The following is a 23,283-nucleotide window of genomic DNA, read 5'->3' as shown; positions in this document are numbered from 1 at the left end:
CCCAAGTTGCACCCCTGCAGGCTGTACTCTAGGTGGCAGTTGGCTAACTCTAAGCCATTTCAGAGCAGTGCCCCATGCCAAGCCATGCAGCATCCTCAGCCTTTTTATAAGCCTTCCTCCGTGCCCTTGTGTCTTCCCATGTAAAACACCAGGCACTAGCTCTGATTCAGGGTACCCCCCACTTCCTGGCACCATGAGACAGGATACAGGGGACTTCGTGCTAATACCAGCCATCCTGATAGTTGCTGCCATTCATTGCAGATGCCCCCAAGCTACAGGGGCCCGTGGCTGTGTACACGTGGGAGGGGAACCAGGTGAACATCACCTGCGAGGTGTTTGCTTACCCCAGTGCTACAATCTCATGGTTCCGAGATGGTCAGTTGCTACCAAGCTCCAACTACAGCAACATCAAGATCTACAACACACCCTCAGCCAGCTATCTGGAGGTGAGTCAAGGGTGGGCAGGGTCAAGAAGGCACAGTCTGACAATGGAGCTAATTGTCTAAAGCAGCTCCCTCTTGCTTCCCTGGGCATGGAAAACATTGGCTAGAGGAGAAACTAAACATTGTCCTCAGCCACCTGTTGCCACCGCACTCACCATCTCCCTGAAGCCAGAACATGGAAAAAGGGTGCAGTGTGTCCTTCCCAAGAAACCTTTTGCTGCTTTTATCTCTTGTTCAAGACTGGGCTGCACCTACTGATTTGTGCTTTCCTAGTTCTGTTCTTTGCTCATGTAACCCAGTGATTAAGGCTGTAAGTCTCTGACCATCTCATGCAACACTCATAACTGAAGAGTTCCTTTCTCCTAAAGGTGACCCCGGACTCAGAAAATGATTTTGGGAACTACAACTGCACTGCCGTGAACCGCATTGGACAGGAGTCTTTGGAGTTCATCCTTGTTCAAGCAGGTGAATGTCCCTCATGGTGGCTTTCACACCACCCTTAGTCCTTTTCAGCCAGTTGGCTGTATTTCTGTGATGCCAGGGTAGTGGGAAGAACAGAATAACAGTGGTAACAAAGCTATAGGGTCATGAAGGAGGCAGGGCTCATTGGAGGTGTGAGAGTCTGAGCATGGAAGGTGTTGTGGGAGAACCGCATGAGGAGAGGTACAGGGAGAACAGGAGACAATGACAGGTACCCTAGAGTAAACATTTGAGAGTGACAAGGCACCCTAGAGTAAGTAGAGTTGGAAGAGTTGTGCCTCTTGACTGGATTTGTTTCCTAAGAGTTCACCTGGGTCTCCACATGTGTCCTCCAGACACCCCATCTTCACCATCCATCGACCAAGTGGAGCCATACTCTAGCACGGCACAAGTGCAGTTCGATGAGCCTGAGGCCACAGGTGGAGTGCCCATCCTCAAATACAAGGCTGAGTGGAGAGCAGTTGGTGAAGAAGCCTGGCATTTCAAGTGGTATGATGCCAAAGAAGGTAAGTCAGCAAGAGTTAGTGTCTCCTTGGGGATCATGAATGCTTCGGCACCCAGCACTAGGCTACACACCAGACCCTGCCTGCCCGTCTGGATAGGGTAGAGCAAGCCAAAGGCTACCACCTACCATCTGACTTATGTCTCTGGAGGATTAGGTCACAGTCACATCTCCATATAGAATTATTAGCCTTCTGATCCCTGGTGCCTCACAGCCTGATTCTCATGGGCCTAGAAGGGTAGATGAGGCCAGCTCGACCAGGTTCCAGACAGAAGGCCTACATCAATGCCAGTCACTGCCAGAGGAGTGAGTATAGCCACCCTTGCTTGGCACATGTGGGTTATCAGTGCTGTGTCCTATGTGGGAATCTATATTCAAGGATTGCTGTATGATTGTGACAGTAACTTCATGAGTAGAACCAGCAAGAGGAGCCTGCTCCAGAGACAACTCTATGATATTTTTCCAGGCCATAGACTTTTAAAGGTGACCTTGAATCTTGCAGTTTGAATGTACTGAACCCAGACCGGCTGCAGTTGGAGTTCAGCATGTCCAGCTTCTGCGTGGGGATATTAGTAGGACTAACTCAGTGGCAGATGCTTTGGATTTGTAGACGTTTTCATTGATCTAGCATGTGGTCTAGTGGACATGAAAGTGACTGAATCATCAATGTCAGTCACTCAAAGACAGGGTCAGACCTGGTTTAACTGAAAATTAGTTTTGGTGAGAAATCTCCCACCCCTGCTTATGGGGTAAGCGAGTTTGGAACTGAGAGGGTCTACCACATAATTAGGATTGGAGCTAGAAGGAAGCGATCCTATTTCCTCCTAACTTCCCCCTGAAACTTCATAGTCAGCAGGTATATCCCATCTTATAATCTATCTACCAAGCTTTTTTCCTTTTTAAAGTATCAACTCTAGCTATTTTCCCACTGCAGTAAAATAGTCTTAGGCTTTTTAAGTGTGTAATTCAGTAGTATTAAAGTCACTGCCATCAGCACCATCCATCTCCAGAACCTTCTTACCATCCCAAAATTCTGTAGCTACACAATGCTATCTCCTCATTGCCTCACCTCCTGTAGCAGTCTCCCTTTTCCTTTCTGTCACTCTGTCACTATGTGTTGTTTTGTGTCTGGCTTATTTCACTTAGTGTCTCAGAATCAGAGGGCATCTATGTTGTGGTATGTGTCAGAGGTTCCTTCCATATTAACCCTGAATAATACTCCATTGTGTACATATACCGCATTTCATAGACCCACTCACTCACCTGCCCATGGTCGTTTGAGTTGTTTCTAGCTTTTGGCGGTTGTGAGTGATGCTGCTATGAATCTGGGGATCCGGGTGACCCTTCATGTTCTGTTTCCCCTTTACTGAGTGGAACTGCAGGACCCCATGGTAATTTCATGTGTGGATGTCACCAACATCTCTACCATCTCCCCATTGACTGACACTCCTTTGTAACACTTCCCATGTTCTCCCCACAGCCAGCATGGAAGGCATTGTCACCATCGTGGGCCTGAAGCCCGAGACGACATATGCTGTACGACTGGCAGCCCTCAACGGCAAGGGGTTGGGCGAGATCAGTGCAGCGTCCGAGTTCAAGACGCAACCAGTCCGTAAGTAAAGCCAGCTGCCCCTCCTCGGCCCCACACCCACCCTCTGCTCTTTGGAAGCAGAGACAACCCTCAAATGACCCACAGCACAGTTTGGATGACAGTTTTGCCTTTCAGATCCATCCACTCGTGGCAGCCCCACCTCCTAGTCCTCCAGCTAAGCCACAACCTTCATCCTTAGGAGGGGGTGAAGGGACTTGGGGACACTGTTCTGATACTGCAACAGCTTGTTAGATTAACAGCCCTAGGGTGGGGGTTGGAACATACTATCATAGAGAATCAAAATAGCAATGTGCATGGTGGGTGGGGGTGGGATTTGGAGGATTCGTTTTGACACCGGTGCCACCGTGGCTTGAGCACCCTTGAATAAAGAGGGTGAGGACAGTGGCAGAGCTGTGTAACTTTTGATGCACAGAGATGTGGGTCATAGAGAAATGGAGGCTGTTAGGACACGAGTGTAGAAACCCTATCCCATATTACATAAGGGAAAAAAAGGACCATGACATTGGAATCTCCTGTCCTGCACATAAGCGCACATACACACACACACACACACACACACACATAGTGTTTGTCACAGTTGCCCCTCCTCTCGACCTCTTTCCAGACGGTTGCTTCTCCCTGATTCTACTCAGGCTGCTATCTGTGTTCCCGGGTCATTTCTTGTTCCCTTAAATGCTGCCTGTCCTGGTCTGTCCCACTCCACAGCAACCAGGCTCTAGCCACAAGCCTCTGTGGCCCAGAGTTGTTGTGCTGGGCAGATCTGCAGTCCCTCTAGCTGCAGCTGCTCTAGAACTTGATTCCCTGTGGGCAATGGGCACCCTATGAGCTCGCTCTGTCCCCCTGAGTGTTAGAAGCACGTGGAGAAGCCTTTAATGCATTATCTTTGGAGTCAGGGGTTCTGCAAAGGGGTTCCCCTCCCTTGTCCCAGAAATGGAAAGCCCGTGTCATCCTCCTTCTACGGGAAAATGGCTTCTTTCTGGATTTGAAATTGGCAATTTGAACTTCCTGCTCCGTGTGCTCTGCAGATTCTGTTCATTTCTTTTACATATTATTTTTTTTTCTTGGGTCTGTCTCTTGTTTTTTCTTTTCGTCTGTGTTCCATCCATGGGAAATGCAGATAGCCCTCCTCCACGTAAGTGCCTCTTCATACCCCATTCCCTGTCTACATAGTGTTAACCTCTGCTAGTCCTAGTTCTTAATTTAGTTCCAGTCCCTTCTTGTCCCCTAGAGGCTGGCATAGATGGTACTGCCCGGACTTTAACCACACTGACCTTAGTCTAGTTGTGCCCTTGTTAACAACCATAGGTTACTCCAAGAGGCTAACACTCCTCCTCTTTTAGAGCATGCAACTTCTGTGTCTTTGGAAATTGTGTGTATTTATTAATTTTGTGTGTGATGATTGCCCCCGTGACTACAAAATGTTGGCTGAGCCAAGCATGATGAAGTCCACACGTGGCCCCTGAGGCCCATGCTCTAGCCCCTTCACTCCTTAGCCAGGACAACAGGAAGGTGACCATGTTCAACATTTTTTCAAGGGTAAAAAAAAGAAGAACCTGAAAGGATTTTCATGGTTGCTCTAAGGCAAAGAATGCAGCTCAATTTCTTGCTTGCTTTCCTGTCTTGCAGGTCAGAACTTTAGGAAAGCAACAGGGCTGATTGTAGAGGTCTCTACAGCCTGTGGTATAAACATGTGGCATGGATTTGGGTTCTGAGTCATGGCATACTCTTGGGCAGCTGTGGGAGTTTGCGCCCCAGTTCCACCCAGCTGTGTTCATCAGCTCTTGATTATTTGCCGTGGGTGTCTCCAGGGTTATAAAAGACTGCCCAGCTAACCCCAGAACTCTCCCATCTAGCATGGAAAAAAATAGGGATCTCACAAGAAAAGGACACCATAACGCCATAAGCTGCAAACACAAGACTGGGAGATCACAGGGAGCAGAGAGCTACAGGAAGTGCTGCTGCAGTCTGATTCTCTCAGCCTATGTAAACATCCCCCGAACCTCACTCCCACCTGGGCCAGGCTCAGAAGAGTGGAGGACAGCCCTGTCCGTAAGGCCCAGAGAAAAGCTATGCAGGAAGCTGTGTGTGCTTGTCATAAAAATCTCCCAGCTCCTGTAAGGCACTCGAGGAAGCTTACCTTGTTGAAATATATTCAGAAGCATTGCAGCAGCAGCAGAAGCCACATAGGTAAATGTAGACTTTTGAAGATTTTTGAGCAAGACCGAAATTTGCTATTTCAGCAGAGATGGTGTCTGAACGCCCCAGCTCTGGAAGGTGACAGAGTGAGGAGTGACAGCTGTCAGCATGGGGCTGGTTCCAGAAGGGCAGCATCTTCTGTTGACCCTTGACTGGTCTGGCCACTGAATTTCCAAGCTTCCTCCCTTTAGACTTGACCAATGACTGAGTGGTGGCTTAGTTACATTAAAAAGAAGACTTAGATGAGGTCTCCATTGAGTTTCTAACCAGACCTGAAACAAACTAACTGCATTGAGGACTTGAAAGGCCACAGTTGTTAGAGTATTTTTTTTTAAAACACTATCGTAAAAATAGAGGTTATATGTTAAAGTCAATGTTGAAAATGAAATATTTAATTAAAATCCAAATTTTAATTAAATTTTAATTAACAAGAGGTGGACCTCTAGACCTTACTGTTTATTACCTGCTAGCATGAAAGCAGATAAGCCTCCAAGTTTCCAGAGAAGCGCTTTGGAAACTAGTGTCTTCATCTCCCCATTCCATGTCTCATCATTCCATGAATGATTACAGCAGCAGGCATGCCTGGTGGCACGAAAAGTCAGTTTTTCTCGATCATGTAGTAAAGTTATAGCTTAAGGAATTAAAAAGCAAACCTCTTTTAGATAAGAGGAGCCAAGTCATTGTCTTGAGTTGAGCACACCCTTTTTAAGCACTGCAGCGAGATGAGGTGCTCAACATGTGATAACATCATTTCACCAAAGCGACCTTTTCGTTGTGGCTTTCCCTTTGGACTCATGGCCTTCCCCTTGTCCCTGAAGAGATTGGGCCTAGCCCCAAGACAGTGATAGCAGCAACTACCACCATTGTAACAAACCATACTTTTTCCCTACTGGGATGTGATGACAAGTTTTAAGAATGATTTTCTCTGAGTTACCACTCCTACTCCTTCCTTGGCACAAAGGTTGCCTGAACCCAGGTCATTTGAATTAGCCCTCGTTTGACTGTGTGCTTGTGTTGGTTCCTGGCACTGACTCATCTTTCCCTTGTTCTAATACTATTGGGGATCCCATGCACAGCTGCATTCTGGGACACTGGAGTGGGGTGCTGGGCATAGCTGCATCCCTAACAGAGAGAAGCCGCAGGCAGCAGGGCCTAGGTGGGCAGTAAGGCTTGCTCTCCCCCGCTTGGGTTAGGAAGTGTCAGGTGACAAAAGCATCTGGCGGTAATTCATCACTTGGAGTTTGCTGAAATATTTCAATGGTGGTATTGCTTTTGTGGTTCATTATGGAAACAACTCATCGTTCAAAGGCATAGATGTATCAAAACAGGAAATGAACAGATACATTGACAAGACTCTTGCTTCTGGGCCAGCAGATTAGAAAGCAGGGCTGAGCAACTTAGAGGTTCCTTTGTGTGCAGTTCATAAAAGTACCTGAAGGTGATGAGGAATCTGAGGTGCCAAACCAATTCCTGTTTCCTGTACTTTTTAGTCAAACGACTGTGCTGTCACCACACTCAGGTGGAAAAGTTTGTTGCCTCTGCTGGCTTGGAGGGACTCCTGGACTTACTAGGAACCTTTTCTTCCATGACAGAGCCACGTCCCCAAAGAACTTATTTCCTGGCCTGGATGTACTCACTCTTACTTTGCTCTGTCCCATAAAGCAGAACAGACTGTTTTCTTCTAGAAGTGTAGAGATTCTGAATGAATAGATGACATTATAAATAGTGTCTTGAGATTTTTGTTTTTGCATGCAGTCCTTCAGAAAACAGACTTACACATTCAAGTTGAATGCACCGATACACAGGAAAAGAATTCAAAAACTTCATGCAAAGTGGGATTAAAAGATAAGTTTATTCTGACGCAAAAATTTTGTGAAGTCATGCATCCCTTTCTCATAAGATCCATGAACTTTTTTAATAACCTTCACATGCATGGATTTCAAAATCTTTTCCAGCAAGATAAAATTACCTTTCAATTTCATTTTCCACAAAAATTTTGGAAATACTTTTTTTATGTGGTTAAAGCACAGAAAAATTCCACCCCTTTGGCAGAATTACAAGTTGGTGCTAACAGTTAAAGCCAAAGAGTAAACAAAGGAAAAAAAGATGATATGCGTTTACCCTAACTAACCAAATCATCCAATCAGAAGCAGTTAGTGGCTGCTTCCATGTGTTTGAGGAAGATCAAGTCAGGACATTAAGGCAGTATTGGAGATTTGCTGATGTCTTCCCCAGTGTTCATCGAGCTCTCAAAAGGGGGCTTTGTTTTGTGATTGTTGATGGGTTGACTGCTGAATATTTGCCAGTGACAAACCAAAGATCCATTCAGTACACTAGACTCCAGATGTGTAGTTTCTAACTATCCTCCATACAGAAAGTTGGTGAGCATTACTTAGCTTCTGTGTCTTCAGTGTCCCCATCCTCCGGGGGACTGAGAGTTGACACCAAATATGGCTTGTATCACTCTTCTATAGCAGCACCCAAATTATATGACAAAGGCTTTCAGAATGTTGTTTTTTACTTATTACTTACTTATTTTTATTTATTTGAAAGAAGGAGAGAAGGGGGGAGAGAGACCTTTTGTTGTTCTCCTTTCAAATGCCTGCAATAGCCAAGGTTGAGCTAGGTCAAAGCTAGGAGACCAGAACTCAAATCTCAGTGTTCCACATGGGTGGTAGGGACCCAAGCACTTGAACCATCACCTGCTGCCTCTCAGGGTATGCATTAGCAGGAAGCTGGGATTGGAAAGAGAATTGGGTCCCAAAACCAGTTTCCCAAGGTGTGAGATATAGACATTCTAAGAAACAACTGCTGAGCCAAACGCATACCCTCAAATAATCATAATCTGTAGGAGTATTTTTTTGGAGGAGGGAGTGACACTAATGGTTGTAAGATCATCTGAATGACAAATAATCATTGAACCTGACCCCATATTTAACATTAAGCAGCACAATCATTTCCATTCCACTGTTTACTGGCATTAGATAGATAATGTAGGTTGCAAATACATACCATAACTGTAAATATATGGCTACATTTAAACGTAGATAAGAAATACAAAGTGACTTTTAAAAAGCTGATGGAAAATGGAATAAAAAAGGTTTATTGAGGTGGTGTTTGACCTAGTGGTGAAGCACCCCACATCCCACGTTGAGGCGCCTAGGTGGAGGCTGTGGCTCCCTATTCCAGCCTTCTGCTCATGCATACTTAGTGGTAATGGCTCAAGTCATTGGCCTCCTGACAGCCATATGGAGATCTACATTGAATTCTGGATCCCAGCTTTGTCCATCTGACCATGGTAGGCATCTGGAGAGCGAATCAATGGTGCTCTCTAATGATGGGTCTGTCTATATGGAAAAAAAATAGACAAGTATTTTGGCTGCAAAAAATTTGAAATGCCTGTGTGGCATTTTCGTACTTACTTTTCGAGGGATTTCCTGATGATCCCTCATGTACGGCATAAAATGTCCTCAGACTTCTTCCTTTGCTCACTTTATGTCGAGTTCCAGGTCCTTTCCTGTGGGCCCTCTGACCCTGTGGAGACAGTCCCACACAATTGGCTCTGTTCCCGTCAGGCTTTCAGACCTCTGCGGCTATTTTCAGCCTATCCCTTACCTGACCAGCAGGTTCTGGCAGGTGCCCAGGCTCATGGTTTGAAGGTTGAAGGCCCCCCGAGCCCCATGGATCTGTGACCACCTATTCCACGCACGGTGTTTCTCTTCCCCACTGTAACTCATTCTAGCCCCTCCTACTGACATACCATGTGTGTTTTCATTTCGTGTTTGTGTGCTTCCGTGCCTTTCTCCCCTCCTTTTTTTTTCACCTTCGTTTTTCTTTCTTCAGCGGCTCCTGCTAGCTCTTCTACCCCTGTTCCATTGTCTTCACCAGAGAGTGAGTATTATTTTCTTCATCTGTCTCCCCAGCAGGTGCTTTCCAGCAGCCAGTGTGGTCTGCTTATTGCTGTCTCCTTCACTGGTAGTAATTCACCTCTAGTGGCAGAAAGCTCAGCCAGGGCTTAGGGAAGCAAATGAGAAGAGGGATAGGTATAGGGTCTCCCAGATTCAAGGAAGCAAGCAAAGGGTCTTACTCTGGACAGAGCACTGTGTAGTCAGGCACCTCGAGGCTGCTCCAGCCAACCCTGCCTCCAGGAGTCAGGGTGGCTTGTGCCAGAGCTGGTATTTGGAGAAGCCAAAGGGATTGCCAAGAAAAATATCTGCTCTGCAGGAGCATACCAAATGCTTTGAGGTGTTGTGCCGTTACCCTCATTTTAATTGGGACAGTTGGATTCAAATGTTGAAATTAGATACCGAGGCCTAAAGCTTTTGTGTTATGCATAGATGCATAATTTCTTGTAAATATTTGGGAGACAATACACAGTGTGTGCCTACAGATGTGCCTGGCAGTAGGTACTTAAGGCAAATTATTTAACACTCTGTGATTGAGCCTCGCTATGCTTAATGTACGGTTCCCCTCCCTGACCAACACGCACTGCTGGTGCAAGCCGCACATGTGAGCAGGTAGACCCAAGTCCACTCGGCCACCCTGGGTCAGTACCATGGAGTGATCATGCTAATCAGTCTGGTGGTCAGTCCCAGGCTTAGCAATTTTATTTCGCTCTTCTGCCCTTGTGTTCCTCTAAATCCACAAGAGGAGAGCACACCAGGCCTGCTGCTTTCACAAAGGTTTGAACCTGTTTTTCTAAGGTTGAACAACAGTTTGAGACCATAGCTGAATGAGGCTTAGGATGCGATGCCAGCATGCTAGGGTGGCGCTGCACAGCTGGCTTTATCTGTCTGGGCCTTGCCTGTGGAGGTGGCTCAAGCCCCAAGCCCAAAAGCCCTTTCTCACCATCTGTTTGACCCAGAAGCACACCCACCTACCCACCCCATGCCTTTCCCAGCACCGCACTATGACAGAAGGAGCTGCAGCACCAGGACCAGGCGGGCCCAGCTCTGCTGCCTCTGCCTGTGGCTCCACAGCCCCAGATGAGTCACTCAGCCTCTTAAACCTCCCCTCTAAAATATAGGACAAATTCTACTTGCCTCTGAAATAGTTACAGAAAGGAATGATAGTGAAAGGCTTAAAAAGAAAAAGAATTAATGGTAAGAATAGAGGAAGGCTGTGCTGCTTTTTTGCTGTGTGGGAGTTATTTGTCAGAAAAAATCTCTGAAAATCTCTTCAGAGTGTTTATAGGAATATTGAGAGCAGGAGTAACAAACCATCTCCTGCACCATCTCCGTCTTTAGGGTGATGTCTATATATCATCTGGAGACATACATGTATTATGTATTTAATTTATCTCCATTCTCTCTTTCACCTTCCTGTGCCCCTTCTGTCCTTTGCGTTTCCATAGCAACCTGGCCTCTTGCTGCCCTTCCAGCCACACAGCCGGCTAGTGAGTACAGAGAGCCCAGCTGCTCCCTCCAGACCTCTACTGCTGCTTGTTGTGGAGCCCTGTTCTGGGTCACAGCACTGCCTGTTGCATTCCCTTTTCTTCAAAGCAACAGTTGTGAATGCATGCAGGCTGCAAGCCTGGTGTGGTTTCCTAAGCATGTCGTCTACGTGGCCACGAGAGCCCCACCTCCCCGCGTATCCCCAGCAGAACCGACGTGGTTCTTTGTAGAATGCCCTGTGCACAAGGAGACCTTTCCAAGTTGCCTGTCAAGTTAAGAATAGAAAAGGATGGAGGAAATGCTGAGGAGACAAAAGAACAGCATCTCCTTCCAGCTATTGCTGCCCCTCCCTCTGAAACGTACACCTAACACATGCACACACCTCACTCAGGCGTGCTGGGAGAGAATTTGCAGAAACACTGAGATTGAGAAGGAGGAGTCGTGAAAGCAGCTGCTTTGGAGATGGGAGAGAGTGGTACAGAGGAGGAGGAGGGAGCCCCTGCACCCTAACTGTACTCCTTCCTTTGTCTTGCTGTACCCAGAGTTCTTATGGGGAGGAGTGAGGCTCTCCTCCCATCTGCCTCCTTTGCAGCCTTCTGTGTGAATGCTAGGAATAGCATAGATGAAAGAAGCCTAACCCAGCTCTCTCTAGGTTCAAAGTCCAGGGCAAAAGCTGGACAACAGAATCCCAGGTCAGCCTGTAAGCTCTCTTCCTATCATGTAGAGTGAAGAACAGAAGCCACCGTACGTGTAACAGGCTGGTCCCCATAATACTCCTACCAAGATGTGCTGAAGGCCCAAGCTCCCTGACAAGGCAATAGAAGCATGAGTGCACACTTGTCATGTCTAAGCACTAGAGCTGCATGGGGCCCTGAAATTGTTATTGAGTTTCTGGGTGCACAGGGGAAAAAAAGAAAAGAAGAACAATATCCATGCCATTGAACAGAAGTAGGCAGGTGTACAAAACCTGGCACCAGCTCCCCAGGCCTACGTTGGCTGATACACAATTGAACGGAGAAGGAAAGAGTTTCTCAATTGCACAGTGCATGAAATTGTTCTTTTTTATTTTTCTTTTTCCTTTACTTCAGGACACAGTGAAGGGTCTGCTTTCTTGGTGTTCCCCCCACATGTGTGCTGTGATGCATTTTAATTCCTGATGCTTTTGAGGTTTCATTTTGTCAGCAGAGCAGAGCTAGTGACAATGAGCTACGCTCACACAGCTTTCATTCAGATGACGGAGGGGTGTGTTTTTCCATTTGGAAAAGGACCACAGCTAACAGCACTCTTTCTTCTACAGAGTGACTTCTCTGATTTTCCAACTTGGTGCAAGCTGTGTCCAGCACCAAGTATGCGACATCAATATGAGGGCATTTGCACATGATGTCCATTTTAATGTGTCTCGCTGTAGGTTCTTCTTCTCTATCCGTGAAATACACACCATTCCTTCCAGATTTTTCCTGAAGGGATAATGAAATCACTTTCTCCTGATGTGTTTTCATTTTTAAACACCCAGCGCTTCTTCCCGCAGAGATAATGCATAAAAGCTGTAGTCTCTTTGTGTAGAACCACTTGATGACTAATCTACATTATAGGACCCAGTGAATACTGAGATAAAGAAAAAGCCATCCCAGTTGGGCAGCAGCCTGTAGTTAGCATAAACATAATCATCGCCAGGAAGACAGAACATAGTACATATGATTGTGGTGGAACTAACAATAAGGTAGTTATGAGCATGCGAAAAATTTGCAAGTTGTTCATCTGGTGTGGAAAATAGTCCATTAATTTTGTGTGTGGGTGTGTGTGTGTGTGTGTATGTTGGTCCATTTATCATGACTGAAAGTATCCTAAATAAAATCTCAAAGTTGTCTATGTGTCCTGCAGGACACCTCTGAAAGGAACTTGCCAGAATTTGTGTAAATGTCAGACCAGAAGCAGCATACCTTCTAGAGTCTCATGGTGGCAAGGGATTTTGGTTCTCTTGGCTAAAGTATTTGTCACTAATGATTTGTAACCAGCAGCGAGCTTTGTGCAGAAAGGCATCTTCTTGGCCCCTCTGCTCCCTTAGCCTCAACTGGCAAAGGTCAAAGCTGCTACTGACCTATGCAAGTTCAGGGCCGAAAGCTACAAGAGCCCCCTTTAAAAGTCAAGGTCATCTGGTCACAGGTGTGATTATAGATAACAATGTAAGGTCAAAAGAATGTAAAAGTAATAAAAAAATCAGATTTTTCATTGCAAATTCTTATCAATGCAGTGGAAAGATAAGCATTTTATCCTCACCCTTAAACACACACCCTGAAGTGGCCACATCCTCATTTAGTGTCCAACTGCCAGCTCATGGGTTCACTGGTTTAGTCTCTACCGTTTAGTGTGGACCAAGCCATTGTGTAAACTACCAAAAGGAAGCCTAGACCCTTGTCTACACTGGCCTTCTTTTTTATGCCTTAAGTTCAGGGCATCTGATCACAGGTTCTGGGATGGGGAGATAAAATGCTCATCCTCCCAGCCTCAGTCAACTCAGGCTCCCCCTCCTGGTTGTGCCAGAAAAAGCATGAAACAAATTCTCTTGATTTAATATAATCTTTTATTCTTCCAGGGTGCACAGTCTATGCTTTCCTCAGCTCGGATGCTTCCTCAATGACCCATATTTTGTTTCCTGGCTTTTGTTTCCCAGGGGTGCTGAGACGCTTCTGGAATTTGTGAATAATAAAACTTGCATTGTTTTTTTTTCCCCCTTTTCTTTTAGCAGTCTCCTGGTTGGACCTCGATATCTGGACCCTGATGGAAATATCTCCCCCATCTCAAAACAAGTGCCCATGCTCCTTGGTGTGGATTAATCATGCAATGTTGCAGCTGCAGCTAATGCTTTTTGATGTTGTTAACCGAATGCCCTTTATGATTTATTATTCTTGTATTTCTGGGCAGTTTTACTGTGCTCCCAGTGTTTTCTAGATATGCTGCTAATTTAATTTGATTTCTCCTTTTATTTAGTCTGTGATTTTGTTGTTGATTTTTCTCCCTGCTCATTGTTTACATCAGTTTTTAATTTTTTTGTATTTTCCATGTGACCTCCTCCACTTTCCTTTCAACCAATCATGTGCGTGCGTATCATGTGACTTTGTCATGTGGCTTGCATGGTGCTGGCGATGTCGTCCACGCTGGTGAACAGAAGGTAAAACTCTTTGTTCTGATTAGTGGAATAAATCTGGGCCCACAACCTAGCACCCAGGACGGATTCATTTCTCCCTCTAACAGATTTCCCAAGCAAAGCCATTTGGGAAATTTCCTCTGATTTCCAACTCACACACACATCATTCTTTGCAGCCCAGAAAATAACCATTATGAATATCGTTGACAGCCTTTGCTTTAACATTGGCTTCAAGAAATTTGGTCACATCACAGTAAAAATCACATGAATTTTTTTTTTACCAGTTTATCAAGCTTACTTCCCAGAAAGACTGCCCGTAAATGACCTTGATTAGCCTCGTTATTTAAAATATTCCTGTAGTTCTGAAAGCTGTAGCCATGCTCAAATAAATCATATTGCCTTGAACACATTTACAACCTTGAAAAGGCTACCCAGGGAAATAGGTTGTTTCTGTTGGAAACCAAGGAGAGGGTTTCAAAACTGCCATGCAAATTGAGGACTTTCTGAGATAGGAATTGAGATGATCACAATGTGGTTGTGATTACTGAGGTGTCATTTTTCCAGAGTGGCCCTCCCCCAGGCAAGGGGGACTGGGGAGGGGAGGGGGAGCGGATCAAAGCCAAAGTCACCTGGCAATTACCGTGATGGAGATTGTGTAATCAAGAAGCGCATGATTGACCCTCGCAGCAAAGGAAATAAAATTGCAGCCTAATTAAGCACCTAGCGGTGACAAAATAATTAGTTAATATTGTGACTGTCACAACCTTGTTAAAACATTTCTCACTTACCATAGAGAGAGAAGGAAGTGACTGCTCAAGGCTCCCACCACTGAAATCAGATACCCGTGCCGACCCTACCATGGGAGTCTATGCATTCCCTTCTTCCTGGCTGAGTTTGATGCTTCACCTCACGCCTGGGACACATACGGGCTGCATTGATCACAGAAGAAAACTAACCCCAATAACTGCCCAGATGCCCATGCATGCTAGAGCCCCCAGTGGGGCCTCACATCTCTGAGGACGGATTGGGCGACATCCACTTGAATTGAAACACGCAATAGCTCGTCTTGCATGGTCTGTGTCCCTGGTCTGTCCCCTCGTCTTGTGCTCCCCCTACTCTGGTGTGCCTGCCCTGTGTATGTTCCCTCTCGTTCACCCTGCACATTCTCCTTCTCTGAGGACTTCAGCTCTTGCCCTCAGTTGAGTCCCATTTACAGCCAGACTCCCAAACTTGACTGTGACCACGCTTGCTCGTTTCCAAAAAGAGATGTTGCATGAAATGAAGCAGCAATGTTTCCCAAAGCAATCCCCACTGATAAACTTAACCTCTCTTAAAAATAAGTTGCTTCAGGCCAGAGGGCAGAACATAGCTGAGATTCACCAAACTCAAGCCCCCTTCATGGTGTTGTGGTTTCATAAGGCTGAGCATCAGCAGGTGTAGGCTTTTTGCAGATTTGCAGGGACTGCTCAGTGGCCAAAGCTCTAGATGTTAGGCATGTAGCCCATTCGATTTATTTTTAAAAAGTCTGAGCGTTTCTGTGTAATGTGCTAATACAGAGTGAAGCAAGGGCCACATTAACAAGGCAGAAACAACTTCGCTCCTCCAAAGGGCGAACTTGCCCCATGATGTTGAACAAGGCTAGAAATACATGGATGGAGTTTCCTGCATTTGCCTTAGAAATACAGCTTAGCTGTGGGCTGGGCTGTCAATTGGCCAATACTTAAAAACTCACTGGGAACCTTGTAGAATTCTAAAACTGTGATTTCCTGCTCATCAAAGCACATTCCCAGCCAGGACAGACCCTCTTGCTCTGACCACAGGCACAGCCTTGTCACTCAAGCAGGCAGCAAGCTGCAACGACGGCCTTGGACAATAAAATTTGAAGGAATAGAGACGTTAAAACAAATGAAATTTATGGAGAAGAGAAATAAAGTTTATTTGGGGATGGCTTTTTGCTTTGGTTGTCAGTAGTGATCTAAGGTGATTTGGGCCTAAATGAAAAAGCTTGAGCAAGTCCCATTAGTATACCCAAGGATGGATGAAATGCAAGGCCACTCTCAACTTCCTCTACCTGCTAATACATTGCCTAGGATGTGCCAGACGTGTGCCAGATGTCCAAGCCACCTGAAGTTTAGCTGGGCAGCAATAAATGAAGTAAGGCCAATCAGAAGAAGGGAGGTTAAGCAGGTTTCAGATACCACCCCACAGGGTGACTTTTGACTCCTCAGCCTGCCCAAGTTTGTGTGCAGATGCTCATGACAGTGAGCTAAAGCACCTCTCCCAGGATGACAGGGTCAAGTTTGCTGCAGCAAGTTAGAATGCCCTCTTCATGCACAAGTTCATATCCAACACCATGGACTACGTCATAGCAGGGCAGCCTCCTGTGACTCTCAGAGCCATGGACTTGCCCATCAGTCAATGGGGCCTCTGTTGTAAGTGGGACTTCCCCCGACCCCCACCCCAGCATGCGTGTGATGAGAAGACCCTCTTCTGTCACGGTGCTGCATGTTCGAGCACGGCTACCTTCTCCCCACCATCCCATTCATAATGATTTTTTTTCTTTAGCTACTGACACTGATTTGTACTAGGAAATGCTGATTCTGATGAACTAAACTCTTTAACACCAACTCTTCCTTCTTAGATTGAAAACATCACTAACTACCCCTTTCACCCCCTCTTTCTTTCTTTCTTCCTTTCTTTCTTTCTTTCATTTTATTTTTTTTTTTTACAGCTGTGTGTCTGGATGGCCACCGGGTCTGGCAGATCAACACAGACTTGCCCCCAGAATTTTTACTCTAATTGCCTTTATTCCTGAGAGTCCCCTGTACTGGCATATCCCAGGGTAGAAGAGTTAGTGGGAAGGGGCTGAAGAGGAGGCAGTGATGTGTGTCCACCCGAATCCTGTGGGCAGGGCCCAAGAGCCCCTGCTGCCTTTGAAAGTTGCCAGTCCCCCCTGAGGGTTACCAGCGCATGGGCAGAAAGGCCCCAGCAGCCTCATTCTTCTTTATCACCAGTCAGGGGGCCAAGAAATAGCCTGGGAGACCTGCAGCGGCTCCCTTTGTGGCCCAGGAGGCAAGAGCCAAGTTCATTGCTGGTGATAGTTATTTCTGCCGTGACTTCCTCAGCCTGGATCAGCCCCATAACCGCAAGCCATACCTCCGTGGCCATATTTCTTTTTAGGATAATGAAGAGAGATCATTGCTCAATTAATGTGTTGGTGTTTTCACGATACCCATGAGAAGGGGATTGGTATTTTTGTGGCTCCGGCTGTCAGAGCTCGTTTGTGGCTGCTTCATTTGTACTTTCTGCTGCCCTTTGCCACCCCACACCCCGCATACACACTCTCCCATTCCTGATTCCCAGGGAAACGTGCTGAAAACAAGTTAGGGACCAGATTTTTCACAAGCTTGGCCCCAAAGCGTAAAGCTAAACATCTTTTCTTAGTAAAATCCAAGGGACAGGCCACACTCCCTACCCTGGTAGGCCATCTGCCACACCCTGGAGTGAGAAGCGAAATGTCAGGGTTAAGGCATGTTGTCATAGTCCCTCCACCCTGGAGAGAGCCAAGGAGAAAAGGAGTGTTGGAGTCCATTTTGGGAGCCTGATTGGGGGGAGCAATGCTTGAGAGAAATGGATGCCCATTCTTGCAATCCCCGGCTGTTCTGTGGAACCCAGAGCCACTGGGCATCCTAGCCTTCATGGGTAGCTACCAGAAGAGGAAGTCAGGGAGCACTTGGAGACTCCAAAGGTATGTGCACTGTGAGAGGTTTCAGGAGCACTCCTAGCACCTCTGGGACTGAGCTCTTTCCAGAAGAACAATGGCCCGGTGCCTGTGTGTCCTAAGTCCTCCAGGGTGTTCTAATCGCCTAAAGAGAAAACTCCTAGCATGTTGATGGGATTGAATACTTCTGAGTTGGAAAACATGGATAGGACTCATGTCTGAATAGCTGAGTCATACATTTCAGACAGTTCAAACTAAACAGTAAAAAGGCACTCACAATTTTCCAGTTGCTCACAAGAAACCATCAACCCAAGGAGATGGGATAAATCAAGGGAGCAATATTTTTCATTCTGAATCCTATGGAAGAGGACCAGATTTTAATGCAAGTCCTACATCCGCCACAAGTGCATACTCAGAAACTTTGCACAGATACTGATCAGGGAGAAGGCAGAGTGACTAGAGAGGAAGTAAAACATGAGCCTTTTGGGGGTACTTATCAGTACCTCAAAATTTCATCCCAAGATTTGACTCTTGGTGCTTAGTCTGCTTTGAGAGGCAGGATAATGTTTACCCTCTAAAATTCATAAAAGCTGCCCAGATGCCCCAGACTTGTGTAATTTTTGTTCTGGAATTTTTTTAACCCTAGGGCTTCTGCTGATGAGAGGAATGACATGAAGCCGACCCCGGTTTAAGGGTGCAGTAGCCCAGTAATTACCGGGTAGCAACCTATAATCCACACAGCCAGAAGTATACTTTCAATTATGGCTTCTACAGGGGGCTTCCTAGGGGCGGCCTACGATGTATCTGACTGTATGTGGCCTCTATAGTTTGCTCTTTTTATTCTTACATTTATGCTTTACATTGTGCTGAGAAATGCCAGCACTACCCATTACAGCCTGCTTGCTGTTGGCATGGTTTCTTTTTAAGGCACTGCTATTTCAAACTTTATAGAAAATATTGGGGTGGGGGGATTTGATTCTTGCCTGCAGCTAAACTCAAAGGGTATAATTAACCCCAGGGGGTCTTCTTAGAACAACCTGCCGATTACTGTTGAACTGCAAACCAACATGTACAAATAATTACAATATTGGTTTTGCTGAATGACCCATAATGATTTCAATCAGAGAGCAATCTCAGAACACTCTGCCCACTGGGACCCTCTAAGCCATTTCCTTACCGATGTGGCCAGAAAAGCAAGGAGCCCTCCAGAGCTCCAAGGTCCCGTTGCTTCCACAGCAGCTTCTGGGCCTGGCCTTTTCGCAGAGACCTTGGGGAAGTTTACATGACCCCTTTTGAATCTTTAAAGAAAAGTAGTAAACAACTGAAGATGAGTTAGATAGTTAATTACACAATTACTCTTTCCACATCTTAATATACTTACTTTAAGTGGAGAGGGTCCGAGTCTTTATAATATCAGTTGAATGTCATCCTTTAGAAATGCTGCCCCTGGATGGGTTATGTTGCTGTCTGAGGGCTTCACTACTTAAAAAAAAAAAAAAAGGAAGAAAAGCAAAAACACCATAACTAATTTTCTTTCCTCTTGGCAAAATTTTTTTTTAAATCTAATCTTTTTTGAAACTTTTTCCTTTCAGAGTATGGGGTACCTAGTTATACTTAGCACATGTTCATTGTGTGCATCAGAAGAAAAATACTAAATGTTACACCTACACATTATGTGACATGAAGTGTGTAACTGCTATGAAAAAGTCATCCACACACTTCTGAATGACGTGGGTGTCACGCCAATAAAATGGCAGCACCCTATAGTGCTTAACCTTGCTAAATGTGAGAACTGAGTTCTGTGGTACAATTTTTAGTGATTTTTTTCCCCAGTGATGGTGATGTATTTTTTAGATGGTGATGTCAATGAAGCAAAGTCCAATTAAAACAAAATCAAAGAAAAAGGAGTTACTTTTAGCTGGGTTTTTTTTTTTCCGCCTCTGGCAGAGTTGCTTGAAGAGATTTTTGTTCTTTGTCTTTGGGGAGGCTTAAGGGGTCTTTTTCCAAAATAGCACTTCTTGAGGCAACTTTTTCAAGATTGACATGCACAAAGTTGACGTCTTTGTGCTGTAGGCAGATCCCTGAGGTGGTTCTTAGGGTGTGTCACCTTAAAGTTGACTAGAGACTGTATCTCTTGTGTTCTGTCTTCCATGTTGTGAGAAATAGCCAAGGTGTGGATGCTGGTTCACTCTATTGCAGTGGTTGTCGCTGGGTCACCGTAATGCCAGAGCTGGAAGGAGCCCTCTAAAGCTCCTGCCACAGGGACCGCATGGGAGAGGGGGAGGCACGGAGTGACCGGCCAAGGCAGCAGAGCTCTGACTGTTTTTGAGGCGTTAACTCAGCGTTAGAAACCACACCACTCATTTCAGAGGAAATAATGAGGACACAGCAAAGCACCCCTGGGAACTAACCTCTTATACCTCCAGGAGGGCTTAGAGAAGGGTTCAGCCCTTACCAGTAGAAGAGTCACTCATGCTTCCTAATGAAAATCCTCTTCTTCCATCCAACACAGGGTCTTCTCCAATAGGCCACCTGACACAGGCGCATCAGCTAGGCCATTTGGCACAGAGTGATGTATTAATTCCAACTGCAAAAAGTCATAATGAGTGATTTCCATTTCTATGCAGTGTAGGATTATCAGCAGATCCAGGTTGCCTGGGATTAAGGAATTTCTCAGGATGTTGAACTTCTAGTGCTAAAATTTGACATGTTCCAAACTCACCCAGATAAGTGGCCATTCCAATCAGTCAGAAAAAAACTTGTCAATTTCTGTGTTCTTCTGTTTGCTCAGTGTTGCTGAAATCATACAAGCTCCTCTCCTGCTTAAGTACAATCCACTTTTAGTTGATTTTTAGCACTGGGTATTTATAATATTGTAGACATGGCTGAATAATAATTCAATTACTTAGAAATACCCAGAGTAATTTGAAAACCCAACATAACTTGACATACCTAACTCAAATTTCTACTTGCCCCTAACCATCAGTTTGGGGCAATAGCTAGATCATGGATTAAAAAACAAGACCAAGTTTTGTCTTTTTTTAAGACTTATTTGTTTATTTATTTTTATTTTTTTATTCATTAATTACATTGTATTATGTGACACAGTTTCATAGGTACTGGGATTCTCCCCACCCTTCCCCACACCCTCCTTATTTATTTATTTATTTATTTATTTATTTATTTATTTATTTATTTATTTATTTATTTATTGAAAGAGCTACACACAGAAAGGGAAAGACAGACAGAGGGGTCTTCCATCTGCTTGGTCACTCCCCAGGTAGCTGCAAATACAGAATTTGTCAATATCCAAACTGGGAGCCAGGAGCTTCTTCCCATCCTCCCACGTGGGTACAGGAACCCAAGAACTTGGGCTATCTTTCATAGCTTTTCCTCAGTGCATAGCAGTAAGCTGGACCAGAAGTGGAGCAGGTAGGACATGAATCAGCACCCATTTGAGATGCCGGTGTTACAAGCAGCGGCTTTACCTGCTATGTCACAACACTAGCCCCTTGCCTGCCCTTTTGCTTCTGTTTTTGTTTTTTCTAGAACTACTGGTTGGGGGAAAAAAGAAGTCAACGGTACCTCTTTTCCTAAATATCTCTAAGATATCAAGCCTACAGATGCTAGATGTCCAACTTTGATGAGCTCTCAAATTACTACTGCTCTCCAAAATTGGATGCACAAACTAGATGTAGCAGAATCCACATTTCTAACAAGCTCCAGGTGACGTGCATACAGCTGGCCCTACAAGTGTGAACACTAAGACTCCACAAGGGAACTTCAAAACATTCATGGAAAATGGAATTGAAAGATAACTTTATTTTAGTATCAAAAAATTAAGCCCATGATCACTATTTTATGATAATGCATTTTCCATGACTCTTTTGAAGACTCTTCCCTAGGCATAGATGACAAATCATATTGAGTCAAAACAAACCCTTCTTTTACTTCCTTTATCTTTGAACTTGTTGAAGCACCCTCATATGTTAGTTTCTTCCTGTGTCCCCTGGAGGAGATTCCCAACCAGCTGACTGGCGTAGTGAGGTCGTCTATAGCTTTGTCAGCAACCTTTTCATTAAAGATGGCCACAGCTTGGTGACAAGCCCCTGGCTCTCCTGTCCCATGCCTGTGATTCCATTTCCCAGGGTGACCCACTCAGAAGGTAACTGCTTCTTAGCCTTCCCAAATTTCCTCCCTGAGATCATGAAATAGAAGTGAACCACATGGGAGTCCCAAGTCTGCTGCATCTTCAGTTTAACTTTTTGTGTCAGATTTATACTTACCTCACTGCTTTTAGCATATACTAATGAAATAGTTTTTCTTAAAGTCAGTCTGAGTTTTACTTCTTGTGGAACTGTCCGAGCCCTAGTACTGTGTTATGTATATACAAGTTCATCTCCCTTCCTAACCTTGGATTTGCAGTGCTACAAACCTAGTGTATGTCGCAAAGAAAGGGGAACATCACCCATTTTTTTTCTGTTTAGAAAGCTAAACACATTTTATTCTTCTAACAATTAAAAAGACTTTAATGGCTGTTAATCTAATGCATGAAAATGCCAAGGTTGATTACTCAGTGAAGCCATAAATGCAAGCCCCTTACAAAACACTTTGTCAGTGCCAAATCTGCTTTGTTTAATCACAAATGGAAACTCGGGGGGCGGGGGGGGGGGAGAGATTTATTTTATTTGTCTGAAAGGCAGAGTTAGAAAAAGAAAGATGGAGAGAACAAGAGAGAGTTCTTCCAACCACTGATTCACTCCCCAAGTGGCTACAATGGCCAGGGCTGGGACCAGGCCGAAGCCACGAGTCTCTCCTGAATCTCCCACATGGGTACAGGGCCCCAAGCACTTGGGTCATCCTTCTCTGCTTTCCCAGGTACATTAGCAGGGAGCTAGATTGGAAGTGGAGCAGCCAGGATTCCAGCGCATTCCAAATAGGACACTGGCACTGTAAGCAGCAGCTTAATTCTCTGAGCCACTTGTTTTCATTTTTAAATGATTCTAAATAATAAAATCTAACTTATGGAAAGCTAGTAACAAAAAAAAATGCTGCCAGATTTGTCCCCATTAGGAGTCAGACTTCCCTGCGGTTTAAGGTATCCAGAAAAGAAATTGAGCTATTTTGGAAAATAAATGTATGATGTAACCTTTCTCCCTGCAACATGTTTTCCCATATTCTTCAGGCTGATTCTCTATATGTGTGAGGTTTATAAAAATTAAGCCTTCATATACAGGTACCAAAGAGAGAGAGACAGAAAATGCCTTCTACTGAAATGGTACGAAGGCTATGTGAACGGAAAGGTATCCCCAAAGGCACTCCCCACCTGGGCTATATCTAAGGCCCCAGCCAGAATCTTAAGTTATATATGTATGGCTTTTTACCAATCTGAATTTCTGAGAAAATCAGAAAAAGTCCATCCCAATCCTGCCATTGCACCCCATCTGATGGATTGGCTGTCTTCCCACGGACAGGAGTTCATTTGAATTCACTGCCTGTTTCAGGGGAACCCAGTGCACCTAAGCTCGAAGGGCAGATGGGAGAGGATGGGAACTCTATTAAGGTCAACCTGATCAAGCAGGACGACGGCGGCTCCCCCATCAGACACTACCTGGTCAAGTACCGAGCGGTGAGTGACCTCCCAACCCCACCTCCACCCCGACCCATGACTGCAGCTCTCATATGATTAAGACAATTATGTGCATTGCCCAGTGGAGGGAGGAGGAAGGTGGGACCAGCTTCTCTGTTATGCCAGTGGCTCCGCGGCCCTGGGCAGCGCCTCTAGTCTCAA

The 23,283-nt window shown here is 45.3% G+C and overlaps 1 protein-coding gene across 6 annotated transcripts in view; it reads left to right on the top strand.

Annotated features, from left to right (window-relative positions):
- The window catches only part of NCAM1 (neural cell adhesion molecule 1), a 299,382-nt gene that overhangs the window by 259,723 nt on the left and 16,376 nt on the right, over window positions 1-23,283 (top strand). For all 6 annotated transcript variants that reach the window (XM_012926925.3, XM_058663909.1, XM_058663905.1 and 3 more), the window contains exons 10-14: window positions 262-446; window positions 812-908; window positions 1,259-1,429; window positions 2,906-3,037; window positions 22,997-23,121. In XM_012926925.3, coding sequence (XP_012782379.2) covers window positions 262-446; window positions 812-908; window positions 1,259-1,429; window positions 2,906-3,037; window positions 22,997-23,121 — 710 coding nt within the window. The remainder of the gene's footprint in view (window positions 1-261; window positions 447-811; window positions 909-1,258; window positions 1,430-2,905; window positions 3,038-22,996; window positions 23,122-23,283) is intronic.

Source organism: Ochotona princeps, chromosome 4 (genome assembly GCF_030435755.1).
Source record: "Ochotona princeps isolate mOchPri1 chromosome 4, mOchPri1.hap1, whole genome shotgun sequence".
NCBI classification, from domain to species: Eukaryota; Metazoa; Chordata; class Mammalia; order Lagomorpha; family Ochotonidae; genus Ochotona; species Ochotona princeps.
Note: the sequence above shows the minus strand (reverse complement) of the source record. Positions and strands in the feature narration are given on the sequence as shown.